The sequence below is a fragment of the Molossus molossus genome, unplaced genomic scaffold (genome assembly GCF_014108415.1).
Source record: "Molossus molossus isolate mMolMol1 unplaced genomic scaffold, mMolMol1.p scaffold_m16_p_7, whole genome shotgun sequence".
NCBI classification, from domain to species: Eukaryota; Metazoa; Chordata; class Mammalia; order Chiroptera; family Molossidae; genus Molossus; species Molossus molossus.
This window is the reverse complement of record NW_023425401.1, coordinates 112,691,736-112,705,694: the sequence shown is the minus strand read 5'-3', so window position 1 is coordinate 112,705,694 and position 13,959 is coordinate 112,691,736. Positions and strand designations below refer to the sequence as shown.

General features: G+C 47.4%; 1 protein-coding gene across 5 annotated transcripts in view; it reads left to right on the top strand.

The window, feature by feature from the left end:
- Nucleotides 1–13,959, top strand: part of ESYT2 (extended synaptotagmin 2) — a 60,650-nt gene that overhangs the window by 20,994 nt on the left and 25,697 nt on the right. For 2 of the 5 annotated variants that reach the window (XM_036247500.1, XM_036247496.1), the window contains exons 4-9: nucleotides 1,610–1,686; nucleotides 5,179–5,251; nucleotides 5,474–5,563; nucleotides 10,660–10,715; nucleotides 12,146–12,266; nucleotides 13,224–13,400. In XM_036247500.1, the coding sequence (XP_036103393.1) occupies nucleotides 1,610–1,686; nucleotides 5,179–5,251; nucleotides 5,474–5,563; nucleotides 10,660–10,715; nucleotides 12,146–12,266; nucleotides 13,224–13,400 (594 nt within the window). Of the gene's footprint in view, nucleotides 1–635; nucleotides 871–1,609; nucleotides 1,687–5,178; nucleotides 5,252–5,473; nucleotides 5,564–10,659; nucleotides 10,716–12,145; nucleotides 12,267–13,223; nucleotides 13,401–13,959 lie in introns of those variants that run through there. The other 3 variants (XM_036247498.1, XM_036247501.1, XM_036247499.1) reach the window with 3 other exon arrangements.

Genomic DNA, 13,959 nt, shown 5'->3' with positions numbered 1-13,959 from the left:
TTTAATTGAGGTGTAATTGACATATGACATTATATTCATTTCCAGGCAACATTGTTTTATGTAACTTAAATATTCAGAATTCAGTAGTCCTGTTAAACACACTCACCCATGCAGTTTACACACATTCACATACAGCAGAGCCAGATGACACACTGTGGTTCTCATATCTTTGCTCCAACCTGTCAGGTATTTATTTATTTATTTATTTATATCCTCACCTGAGGACATTTTTCCATTTTTTTGTTCAGATAGAGTGGGAGGGAGGAAGAAAGAGAAACATCGACGTGAAAGGGACACATCGAGTGGTTGTGTCTGCACGACCAACCAGGGCCGGGGACAAACTGCAACCAAGATACGTGCCCTTAGCAGGAACCGAACCTGGGTCTCTCTGGACCGTAGGCTGATGCTCTAACCACTGAGCAAAACCAGCCAGGGCACTGTTTCAATTTGTGACAGACACACGACGTCTTTGAGGCATATTCTTTTCCTGCCCCCGCCTTGTTTTACAACCCTTTAAAAATATAAGAACCGTTCTTCCCCGAAGGCCAACGTTAGCCTGCAGACTGTAGCTCTTCCCTAACGTGAGGTACACTGTGTGGAGGTGCAGAATTCTGACTGCAGCCGGATCTGTTTAGGAAGAATCGTGCTCATGTGGCATGGCCTGTGCTCTAACTGAATGAGATCATCACTGGAGAAGAGTCGGGATATTAAGAGCAGTGCGGTTCAGTAAAGACAGCATTGTTGAAGCACTGGCTTCTTGCAAGTGAGGTGACTGCGCCATCCGATGAAGGCAGAAAAGGACGTGCAGAGCCCCGAGCAGGGCGCTTTATCCGCACTAGATGTCCAAGCTAAGTCCTTGAGGGCCTGCAGGTATCTGTCCTTCCTTAGCTAATGCTCAGTCATCTGGAGTGGGTTTGGCCTCCCTGCTTTTAATCTGTAATTTAAGTGGTGGAAGGATGCATTATCCAAGGCAAACATTTAAACCAAAGGTAGTAAGTCCTATGCCCATTTTCACTTGTCCACACAGTGCATCGACTGTGTTCTTTGTGATTTGTCAGTCTGTATATGTCTGAGCTGGTGTCCTCAGGGGAAGGCCCAGGAACCTAGGGTAGGAGGGAATGTGGACTCTCAGTGAAGATTTAGAGCTTAAAGCTAGAGCTCGCTGAGGGCTAAGATCTCAGGACACCCATCCGAGTAAGCAGTTCTACTCGAAAGGTAAGGTGTTTCTTCAGCTTGAAGGTTTAGTGCTCAGATGTGGTGCTGAGAACTTTCTCAGAAGGGATCTCAATTTGAAATTATATTATAACTGGGCCCTTGAAAAATTACAGGACATAAAAAAAAATGAAGTTTGAAACAGTGTAGACAGGATAGAGTAGAGGGCAAGTACATCGGAAGAGACGGGGCTGAGGGGCTTGGAGAGGAGCAGAACCCGTGGCTGACAACCCCACCAGCTGGCAGCACCATGCGCCTCATGCTCCTCGTGTCCTGTGGTTTTACTGTGTCGTCTGCTCTGCGGCTCTATGCCGTATCTCGAGGTTTGGTTGCTTCATTGTTGTTTTTGTGTTGTTACCGTCCCTGCATTTAAAACAAGCTTCTTCCTGTTCCCCAGCCCCTCAGGATCAATGGTGTCAAGGTGTACACTGAAAATGTGGACAAAAGGCAGATTATTTTGGACCTTCAGATCAGGTGAGTTTTTACTTGTGTTCTTTTGTATCCTAGTTAATGACTAATGTCTGTTAGCTATACCCATAAGGTGGAGGATACAGTGAGCACACTTTTTACCTGATGTTTGGTGGGATTTGATTGAATTCTTGATGAAGACCCAACTTTATTTACTTTCTGGGTCTCAGTTCCTACCTAATAGCCTAGATAATTGCCATTCATAAAACATGTTACATAAAAGAAATTAGAGGCACTACAGAAAAGCTACAGGTCATATTCCTTGTGATCACTGATGACAAAATCCTTAACAAAAGACTAGCATACTCAATTCAGCAACATATTAAAAGGATCACACACCATGACCAAGTGGGACTTACTCCTGGGATGCAAGGATGGTGTGACATATGAAAATCAATCAGTGTGATGTATTAACAGTTTGAAGGAAGAAAACCACATGATCATCTCTGTTGATGCAGAAAAACATTTGACAAAACCCACTGTTTCACAATAAAAGCACTTAACAAACTAGGGAAGATAAAGTTACTTCAGCACAATAAAAGGCATAAATGAGACAGCGACATCCTCCTCAATGGTGAAAGACTGAAATATTGTCCTCTAAGAGCAGGAACAAGACAAGGATGCCCACCCTCACCACTCCTGTGTAACACAGCACTGGAAGGCAGTCAGGCAAGAAAAAAGAAAGAAAAGGCATTCAGCTTGGAAAGGAAGAAGTAAAATTGCCTGTGTTCATGGATGATATGATCTATGTAGAAAACTATAAAGGTTCCACAAAAACTCTTAAAACTAATAAACAAATTAAGCAGAGTAGCAGGATACAAAATCAACACACACAAAACTGAGCTACATTTTAGACACTAACAATGAACAATCCAAAAAGGAAATGAGGAAAGCAATTTTCTTTACAATAGAATCAAAAGGAATAAAATGCAGTGGAAGGATATCCCATGTTCGTGTTCATGGTTTGGAAGAGTTAATGCTGTTAAATGTCAGCACTGAAAGCAACCTATAGAACCAGTACAGTCTGTGTAATCATAGACCTGGTGAGGGGCTGATCTCCAGAAGGACAGAGAACTGCAGCTCAGCAACAAAACAACCTGATTCTGAAATGTCTAAGGACTTGAATAGACCTTTCTCCAGAGGCGATATACAAATAGATAATAGACATCTGAAAAGATGCCCAACCTTACTAAAAATCTGGGAACTGCAAATCAAAACTATGATGAAACACCACCTCACACCCATTACCATGGTTACTATAAGAAAAACAAAGCAGAAAACAGCAGGTGCCACGGGCTGGGACGAGAGGAGTGGGAGTGAGTGTTTCATGGGGACTGGGTTTCGGTTTGGAAGACAAAGGCTCTGGAGATGGTGGTGGTGATGGTCACACAACAGTGTGAATGTGCTTGATGAGGACACTGTACATACAACGTGTGGACGTGCTTGATGAGGACACTGTACACACAACGTGCGGGCGTGCTTGATGAGGACACTATACACACAACGTGTGGATGTGCTTGATGAGGACACTGTACACACAACGTGCAGGCGTGCTTGATGAGCACGCTGTACACACAATGGTGCGGACGTGCTTGATGAGCACTCTGTACACACAACGTGTGGATGTGCTTGATGAGCACGCTGTACACACAACGTGCGGACGTGCTTGATGAGGACACTGTACACACAATGTGTGGATGTGCTTGATGAGGACACTGTACACACAACGTGCGGACGTGCTTGATGAGCACGCTGTACACACAATGGTGCGGACGTGCTTGATGAGCACGCTGTACACACAACGTGCGGACGTGCTTGATGAGCACGCTGTACACACAATGGTGTGGACGTGCTTGATGAGCACGCTGTACACACAACGTGCGGACGTGCTTGATGAGCACGCTGTACATACAACGTGCGGATGTGCTTGAAGAGCACACTGTACACACAACAGTGGCTAAATTGGTAAATTTTGTGTCATGTATATTTTATCACAAAAAATAATTGGGAAAAAGTAAACTGAGGGTCTGCTGAACACCACACCTGACACAATGAAGGTGGTCTTCTTTGGTTCCTGTCCTCATTCTTCGTGAACTTGCTCCTGGCTTCCTGCATCTCAGGAAGCCTAGCAGCACCGTTGTGTGCCTCGGGCCACTGCTGAAGCGTGTGGACTGGTGGACATGGCACAGTTTTGTTCCCTTTTTTTGATCCTTCACTGAGGATCATTTTATTTTATAACACCATCTTTGAGTTTCTAAAGTATATTAACTTAGTAAATGTACAGAACTGGTGCTAATTCCCTTTATTTTAGAAAGGACAATAGAAGGTCTTCAATCTAATGTGGAAAGTCTGTGTTGTTAAAATACCTGGCACATTTGCAAACGCTGTTGTGGTCAGTGGGACAGAGTAGGAGCTTCTTCAGTTCGGCTGTCCCTGGAGGGACTGTCCACTAGGTTGGTGTGAGCTTCCTGAGGATGGAAACCTGCTCTCCTTTCAGCACCAAAGCAGGACTTCCTGCGGACTCATTAAATGAACATTTGAATGGGCCACCTCTTGGAGCCAACTTGACATTGCCGTCTGACTTGCTTGGTTGAGCAGTCATGACAACATGCAAACAATGTGCTCAGATGCTCATGTCTAAAGCACTTGCCTTCTGTTTTCTGTGTATTCCAGACAAGGACCCTAACTAGATTATTGGCAGCAGCGATGGGGAAGGAATGTTGAGAGGTATTTGGAAATAAAATGATCAAGTCTTAGGGTGAAGAAGAGGAAAGTTTCAAGATGGTTTGGGAACAGGTTGCTGGAGATTTTACCAACTGGAGAATCACGCTCAGTGAGAAGAATCTGTAGGCACTGGTTTAGCACCAGGACAACACATATTGAAGGATTTCATCCCAGACCCTCTACCCAGTGTTCCATTCTCAGGCAGGAGCGTGATGTCCTGTGTCTGGAGTCGGGAATGGGGCTCAAGTCACACAGATTTCACCCATAAGGTCATTGACGTTTCATGTTTGTATTAAACACAAATGCCAGGTTTACACTGCACATCACACTTGTTCCTGTTTGTTTCATATTAATGATCAAAGTGACTTGACCACTGAGTAAAATGATGCCTCAGACACTGTTTCTGACCGTGACACCAGAGCCCTTGAGCTCTGCTAGTTTTCTCAGGACTGGGGTGTCTGGGCATCACTTCCGCTTGTGGAGAAATGTAATGTAAACTTTATTGTTTAAGCAAACATAGTTCTTTACAAAACGCGTGAACGCTACATCCATCAAGGCAGAGTTCCGGGCCGCACCGTGGGAAGTGACATCTATAACAGGCAGGCCTCACTGTCGGGTCGGAGCAGGGACAGGGCATCCTGGGCAGTGATGCGGCCGTGGGTGACTCTGCCTACAGCCTGTGTGGGTTGCTTTACTGTTTATTATTATCCAGATTATGTGCCTTGTAAGTCTTTGGTGATGCAGAGAATGTAATACAGAACTTTTCTTTGCTAGTTTTGTAGGAAATTGTGAGATTGATTTGGAGATCAAGCGATATTTTTGTAGAGCCGGTGTGCAAAGTATACAGGTAAGGTTTTTTTATTTTATTGTTTTCATGGTATTCTTAACTTCCATGTGCTCTCTTCAACAAGAAAATGGTGACTTTGGGATTAAGCGAGGAATTCTGTGAAGTGAGTTTCTTTGTAGGTTCTGCCTGCGGTGTCGCTGGGACAGGCGTCTGTCTTCGTCGGCAGTGGGCGGTGGACACGCTCGCTCGCTGTGACACGTTTCGGTTTCCGTTTGCACTTAGATTCATGGCACCATGCGGGTGATCCTGGAACCACTGATTGGAGACATGCCCTTGGTGGGAGCCCTGTCCATTTTCTTCCTCAGGAAGCCAGTAAGTCAATGTTTATTTCGTCTGTCTTCCCGCTCACTGCCAAGGACACCTCAAGCTCTGTCTCAAGGGGAGAAACACCCTCTCCGTAGCTCACTTGCCTCTGATGCAGGGATCCTGTGAGTTAACCTCTTTGTACCGTAGTGAGGCTTCATCTCTCCCAATACACAGCTTTGTTTCCTGACTATGTGAAATGTGAACACATAGACTTTTTTTCAGTGTAGGTTTGTAATGAACACTTGGCACGTCGCTGAGTATGATTTATAGATGTTTGCTCATTGAATGTGCATACTTTGTAGTGAAATACCTGCATAGGTCTCCTTTACTGACCAGGAATTGAGAGTCTAATCTTTCCAAGTCACAAAACCAGTAAGTCTGGGAGCAGGCACCCAGCCCAGCCGCGTCCAACAGGGCTGCTGTCCTCACCGCGTCCTGCTCCTGCCCCCAGACAGAGGTGCCACCGTCCCCTGCGCTGCCCGCTTTGACTGCGTGCTTGTGAACAGCAGCGAGGGTGCACTGGGCTCTCCAGAGTAGTCACGTTCTTGCTGCTGGATTCTGTTCTGACACTTGGATGGACGAGAGTAAAATGTCATCATTTCACATGGTTAGATATGCATATTGATCCCATTTTTTGTTATAAGTAGTCAATACTGTGCACAAAAATAAGACAACAAAAAGATCATCCCTGTCTGGGCTCCTCCTCGCCTGAGGACATGCTTAGAGAAAGGAAGGGAGGAAGAGAGAGAGACATCAGCGTGAGAGAGAAACATTGTTTGGTTGCCTCCCCGACTGGGAATTGAGCCCGAAGACCAGGTATGTGCCCTGACTGGGAATCGAACCCGCGACCTTTCAGTGCATGGACGATGCTCCAACCAGCTGAGCCACCTGGCGGGCTTGTGGGTGTTTACCCACAGGAAAACAGTATAGACAGGGCTCTATGCTCTCTGTACTTTTAGGCATCTACTGGGGGTTTTGGAACATACTCCCCTCAGATTAGGGGGACTGCTATACACAGAACATGGTAAAATTCAAAATTTATTAAGGAACCTTTGGAAGGCAGCTATGCTCACCACTATACCACCAACGCTATTAAGGAACCTTTGTGTTAAATTTTAACTTTTAAAAATTTTGAGAAATGAAGAGATCCATAAGAATTTTAAATCCATGGGTTTTTCACATACAAGTTGTATAAAAGTCAGTATATTTAAGAAACTTCTTTCATAAGTGTAAAAAAACAATCTTCAGCAAGTTGTTGAGTATTTACAATTTACAAGAAAATTTCAACAATTTAATGGAAGGCCTCCTTTTGTTTTTTTAGTTCAGAATCCACATCTTTACATCTTCCTCAAAACTGAGTGATACTCTTTCCTTAGTATGGATCCTCTAGGCGTATTTACCTTAAAAATAACCATGATACTACCTTCCAGGCGAGGTTTCGGTGCTCAGGAAGGGTGAGGCTGGAAGGTCCGGCTCACTCATTTCCTTACATGGTGAGTGCACCACACGTGTGCTACAGAGAGGAGGGAGTTTTTTCAGTTTCTTTCAACTGAAAAATATGGGAACAGAATTCACTGCTGGCTGCCAAGCAGTCCTTCTCACCCCAGTGAAAAGCACAGCTGGAGAGACTTGGGATTCTTTGATCGTCCAGTTGATTTGGGAGCGTGGTGTCCGAGGCCCTTGCGGAGCTGCGCACAGCCCCTACTTGTGGACTTCGTGGATTAGTACTGGCGGTGAGCTGCTTGTTCCACAGACCGGGCGGAGCTGTGTGCTGCTGGTCATGGAGCCGGGCGTGCTTCCCTGGCTCTCCCCTCCTGTTCTCTGCCCACTCTGTGCTTTGAACACTCATTTCCTTCCTCTAAGCCTCGGTTTTCCCGTCTGTGACAGGGCATAGTGATGCCCACCTCACAAGATTACACGGGAAGATTAAATAAATGTTGGGTTGTGAAACACAATGTGGTGCTGGCACGCACACATCCTTGATTCCTAAGAGACTAAGTGTTCTGCATGTAGGTGTGCATTCTGGTGGGGTCCTGACAGCCGTGGGGCTGTCTTCCCGCTGAGGCCAGCTTCCTCTGGTCCCCATTCACGCGTCAGAGTGACGGCTGCCAGTGCTCCCGCCTTCCTTCCCTGTCCAGTGGGTCAGACATGGGCCCTGGCCTGCGGGAGTAGGAGGGTTGTAGTGTTGGAATAAGGCTCCCAGAAGCCAATCCCGCAGCCCTCTGAGGAGGCAGCAGTGAGGTGGAGAGACAGGCCCACGGAGTGCACTGGCCAGGAGGGCCCCACCGCACCCTCCCATGAGTCACCAGGAGCATGGGCATGTTCATTCTGCCAGCTGTTCTCTCAGTTTCTTGGATCTGTGGCTTGATCGCTTTCATTAGTTTGGACAATCTTACCCCATCCCAGTGGAGGGGAGAAGGGAGCCCCACGTTGTCCTGGCCCATGCTGGCCCTCAGGGCTGGTGTTCTTTAGTGACTCCGCCCCTCTTTGTGTCTGTGGTGGGTCTTGTGCCCGGTGGGTTCACATACTGATCCAGCAGCACGGAGTCTTTGATGGTCAGGCCTGGGATGGGGTCCTACCTCCCCGAGGCATACAGGCGTCTTGTCTTTCTCTGTCCCCCAGCTGCCGGGGGCCTCTACCTGTGTGTCCCTTCCCCAGTGTCTTCCATTCCTTACGTGGAAAGCCAGTTTTGTGTGTTTCCATAGCAGCTTCTCCCTCCCCACCTTAGCCCTACAGGAAGTATTCTCCCCGGTCCCCAGGCTTTGCAGCCAGCACCCTCTGCCAGCCCACCAAGTGGGTTGCACATGCCCTGTATCTGTGGGTTTCAGAGGGTTTATACTGGCTTACCCACACTTTGCCTTTAGCAACAGGGATCTAACTGGAGTCGTGTCACCTGCCCTGTGGGACCTCATGCTCCCCTCAGAGCTGCCTCTAAGGAACAGTGTCAGCTGGCTGGTGGCCCTGTCACCTGAGCTCTCCTGTGCATGCAAGAGCCATGCTCTTTCCAGTTTTCTGCATCCCAGGTGGAAGCTGGAAGTCCCAGGAGCTTTAAAACATAAGAAAAATATTCTTGACCTTTACCACCAGCACAAATTGATCAATTCAGAAACACTGGAGAAGGATGGAGCCACTGGCCTGTATTTTTAACGGACTTCCCAGGTGATTGGCCTTCTGTGCAGCCGAGTTAACACACTTAGGACTCCTGGGGTGTAGTGAGAACCGAGACAGACATTTGCTGTTGTCCAACGGTAAACGCGACAACGTCCGTCAGGCAGTGTCATGGAAGAGCAGAGAGGAGAGGCGTGTCTGCGCTGCGTGAAATGTACGCAGGGTTGTCTTGTTCCAGGTGAACGTGACCTGCTGGCTGCTTGTTCTGCTTCTCGCAGAAGGGCCACAGCAGCCCAGGCGGTTTCCTGCCTTTGGAAACTCGACTCCCTGGCTCTTCAGTTTCCAGAAACAGATCTGAGTCATCCAGACGCAGGGGGGACGGGGACACTAATTTTAGTTGCTTGTCCCTCCTCATGGGCTCCTCCCTGTGTCCCTGTGTGGAATTTCCAGACTCAGTTTTCAAACTGCTCTCACACACGCAGTCTCGCTCACTCACACTGGTTCTCATACACTCAGTCATCCTCACTCACTCCCTCCTTTATCCACTCTGGGTGCCTCCTGTCCCCCAGCTTCCCCTGTGCTCAGACATGTCAGCTCCCTCTGTGAGGCCTTGGACATGGGGCCTTCTGTTTTGCATTCAAATTTCTCTTCTCAAACTCAGCTGAGTCCTGTTCTTCCATGAACCCTGTACTCGCCTCTTTGGCATTTAGTTTCTCTGAACTTGGGTAACATTGAAACACACGTATCTCATCATTTTGACAAGGGTCATGTGAGCCAGGCCCTCTGTGGCCTGATGAGTTACAGCCTTTCTGGTGACCTGGCCTTTGACAGAGCCTCTCCTTCGTCCTGGAAAGTTGCCTCAGGCTTCCTGAGTCTGCAGCCTGCCCCAGCTGGAGTCTGCTGTACTCAGTGGGGAAGGAGTGTGGAGATGACTGGGAAGGGGGGTTGCCCTGGGCTGTCTTGCTTCTGGGCCTGCTGTGTTAAAGCGGGGGAGGGGAGGCAGGGCCCTGGCTGCTACAGCCATGCCAGTGCACACCTCATTCTCTTTGCTGAAAATGTGTCTTTCGGGACTTTTAAGACTGGTTGCTTGTAAGTTTTGATCTTTCCAAGAGAACCCGGACTCCTCTAATCCATGCTTATTTATAAGCAACCGCTTCCCAAAGGGATTTGAGCCGGACTGTTAACCCAGCTATAAGGGTGACGAGGCCATGCAGTGTCACTTAGAGTTTCTTCCACAGTGCACAGCACTAGTCAGTTTATTATGTGCAGTGTCAGTTTCGATAGGAAAGGCAGGGTTTCTAATCAGTTTTTACCCATTCACGTCCACTTAATGGATCATAGCCAGCTGTGTGGGAATTACTGTAAGGTAAATACCCACTAGAAAAATGAGCAAAACTCCCAAATGTTGAATGAATGGATGGAATGTGTTCCACTAATATCAGGAAAATGCAAATTGAAGCAGTGATGAAGTACCATTTTTTTTAACTGCCAAATGGACTGGTTTTTTAAAATATCTCTCTTTAGTGAAGGTATAAAGAAGGGACATTTTCATACACTTTTGGTGGAATATAAATCGGTACAGTACTTTGTACAGTAATTACTACGTAGCACTGTAAACGTAATGATGGACATGTATCCAACCGGAGCGTCTATTTCTGAATGCCAGTTTGCACGCACACACCAGATCATGCATGTAGAAAGGTAGTCACTGAATCTTGACTTAACAAAAGAGAAGTTATGAATATTCTAAGTGCCCGAGATAGGAGGATGGGTGTATGAATTATTATATGATCTTACTGGAGGAAACCGTGACATCATCAGAAAGCAGAGCGGCAGGCAGCTCTCTGCACCCACGGGGACGATGGCTATGGGTCTCACAGTGAGACACAAGGTGTAGGACAGTGTTCTGTTGAAAAGAAATCTGTGTGATTTGATTTGATAATTGGAAGTAACTTGGATAATATTTTTACCCTTTTTTTAAATTTTAAAAACAGCTTTTAGAAATCAACTGGACAGGACTGACTAATCTCCTTGATGTCCCTGGATTGAAGTAAGTATGACGTCGTGAGCTATGGTTAGCTTGGTGGTGGTGTAATGTGCCCGTCTCTTCCAGGCAGACTCCGTGCCTTCGCGACAGCTGGGCTCTGTCCTCCTGGGACTGCTGGGCAGAGTGTTTCAGGGCTTCAGACGGAGTTACTCCCCCTTTACTTTCTGTCCATCACAAAGCAGCGTTCGGGATAGCTGTTTCAGAATAGTGGCAGCCTTTTATTGTCCTACACATTAATTTTTAAATTTGGTTTTCATTTTCCCAGAAAAATGAAGAAAATGTACAAAGCTAACATGGTTCAAAACTAGCCCTTTAAGGTTCTTTCCGAGCTGTAGCCACTCCTCCATGCAGGGTGGATGTCAGTCCTGGACCTGGGACCCGAAGGGGAGAAGCCCAGAGTCCTGCACCAGCCGAGTCCCTTCGCTGGTCTCTAGCAACCCAGTGTCTTAACCTCAAGGTTTTCTATGTGAGCAGTGAGTCCGTCAGTCTCGCATTCCTCCTGGGAGAGGAGTGACAACTTCCTGGCTGTGTCACAGTCCATCCTTCCTACCTGGTGGAAGGCGACTGCAGCCAACCTTTCAGTCTCTGCCAAGCGGGATGTTCTGAGATCACAGCCTCAAGCCTGCTTTTGCTGGTTTTACTATCGGGGGACACCATTTGAAGGTTAAAAATGCAGTATTTGTTGGTTAAAGTTACATATGGTCCTGAGATGAGGCCCAGGTCTCATCCTTGCACCTGGACCCCCGCCTGCAGTGAGTGCTGGGCTATTACCCACTGAGTGACAGTGCCTTTCACTCTCTCCTGGAACTCTTATACGTAGTTGCTTCACACCAGAGAAGTGGGTTCCTTGGGGACTGAGCATGCAGGGCACTCTTCTGCAGCAAGCACACTGCATGCACGCAGCTGTCCCGGGTATGCACGCACGGCACCTGACTTACTCCCGCCAGTTTTGTTCACACCCCTGAGCCTCTGCGGTGGTGTGTCACAGTGCTTAGTGCAGTGTGAGTAACCGTAACTTCCTTTACTTCCCTGGGAGAAACTTAGAGAGAAACAAGAGAGAAACTTAATGTAACAAACATGGGATGAGGAAATGGGTGTTATAGTATTCCCTGAACTTTCATGGATGTTTGAAATATTTTATGTTAGCAAAAGAAATTGTATGAAACATACATTAGTTACTCAGTATTGAAGCAATGATAAAGTTAGGAATGAGGAAATGTGATCTGGGACGTTGTGGAATGTTCTCAGCATAGGTCCTATGTAGCAGGCACTGTGGCAGCATCACCTGCGGCTTTAGCTCGGGTCGGGGAGCACCCACTCCCACCCTGTAAATGGGTCGTTGTGGCATGTTGTGGATAGTGTGCTGTTGAAGGCGATAGTGAGCCTGGATGTGTCTGATCACGCTTTGCTCTTTTTTTCTTCACACCTAACAGTGGTTTATCAGATACTATCATTTCGGATATGATATCAAACTATCTGGTGCTTCCCAATCGAATCACTGTTCCTCTCGTCAGCGATGTTCAAATAGCCCAGTTGCGGTTTCCGATACCAAAGGTAAGCATGTCCTGGCCTGTTACACTTACACGTAGACGAGGGAGGGCTCACAGCCCTGGTGGTGTAGCTTTCTATGACTTCCTGTTTGCCTCCAGCAGCCCCACACATGCTCGTGGTGCAGCAGTCGTGTGTCCGCCACACGCCGTGGGAGGCGGCTGGTGTGCGTCTGGACATCAGCCAGAAGCTGTGAGAGCCTAGTTAACCTCAGGAAGCCATACTGTTCGTGCTTCCGAATCCCAACAGCTTTGTCTCAGCGACGGGCACTCTCTTGGCATGAGAGTTTAATGAGCAGCGTGGTAGAATATAAAAATGCATACCTTCCTGTGCTGACTGGTCAAGAACATTACCCTGGAGTTTTTAACACAGGGTTTGTCAGGGAGAAGAGTACCCTACCAAGCAGTAACCTTACCATCCTTGTTTGCCTTGAAAGAAATGAGTGAAAATATATATATATATATATTTTTTTTTTATCAATTAGACATTTTAGGCAGAGAGAGCTATGTTTAGAGTCTGTGAGTAGTATGTATTTCTCAGTTTCAGTTTCCTACCTATAAAATAGGTTTAATGACAGTATTTCATGGGATTTTTCTAAAAATTGAGCAAAGTAATTGGTGCAGACCCCGGGCAGGGCAGCGCTCCCAGCAGTGTTTCTGTCCCTTACTGTAGACCCAAGCAGGACGGGTCTGTGACCCGGGAGGCCTGTCCGATCCGACTGCTCCTGCTGCCAGAGCAGTGTCGCTCTGGGACCTCTGCCCGCCACTCACCCACCCCTCCCGTCTCTGGCCTCCTGTCTGAACAGACCCTCGCGGACCCTGCCTCCTGCCCTGCTCTGGTTTTCCTGATGTTTCACACATCTATTCCCTCCACACCTCACTCCTAGGACGGATGGACAGCATCCTGCAGTGTTCCTGTCCGTCAGACGAATCAGTGAGCAGTCGACGCTCTTGTCTTTTTCAGGGTGTTCTCAGGATACACTTTATTGAAGCCCAGGACCTCCAAGGGAAGGACACTTACCTTAAGGGACTTGTCAAGGGGAAGTCAGACCCCTATGGAGTAATTCGAGTTGGCAACCAGATCTTCCAAAGCAAGGTCATCAAAGAGAACCTGAGTCCCAGGTGGAACGAGGTGTACGAGGTAGGCGCCTCTCAGCTGCCACCTGCTTCATCCCATCACCCTGCACTCCTGTCTCCCAGCCTGTGGTTCATGAGGTGGCAGTTTGAATTCTCTCTGCTTTAACTCTCCTGCTTTCAGGAGTGTTGCGCTCTGTCTGCCTGCCTCACACCATTCTTGTCCTGCCAACACACCGTTTCAGACTTAATTACATGAAGCTATCAGTGATCGGCAAAAGTTTTTCATAATGTAAATGTTTTATGTTGTGATTAACACACATAAACGTGCAAGTATGAGATGATGTACTGTCTTATGAATTACCGTTTGACACACCTGGGCATCATGCCTGTCAGTGAATCAGGCGGAGCTGATTTATAGTAGGCATTCGCTGAACAGATACCATCCTTTCTTCACCCAAAAGCTCGCTGTCGGTTCAGCATGATGACTAACCGGCACTGTGCAGGTGTGAGGTGAATGGGTTTTCTTTACGTGGACAGCCTGTCCCCAGATAAAGCTCCGCAGTGTGGAGTTGCTGCCCCAAAAGTTACCTTGAAGGCAGAGCGTCCCCCAGAATGAGTGCAGG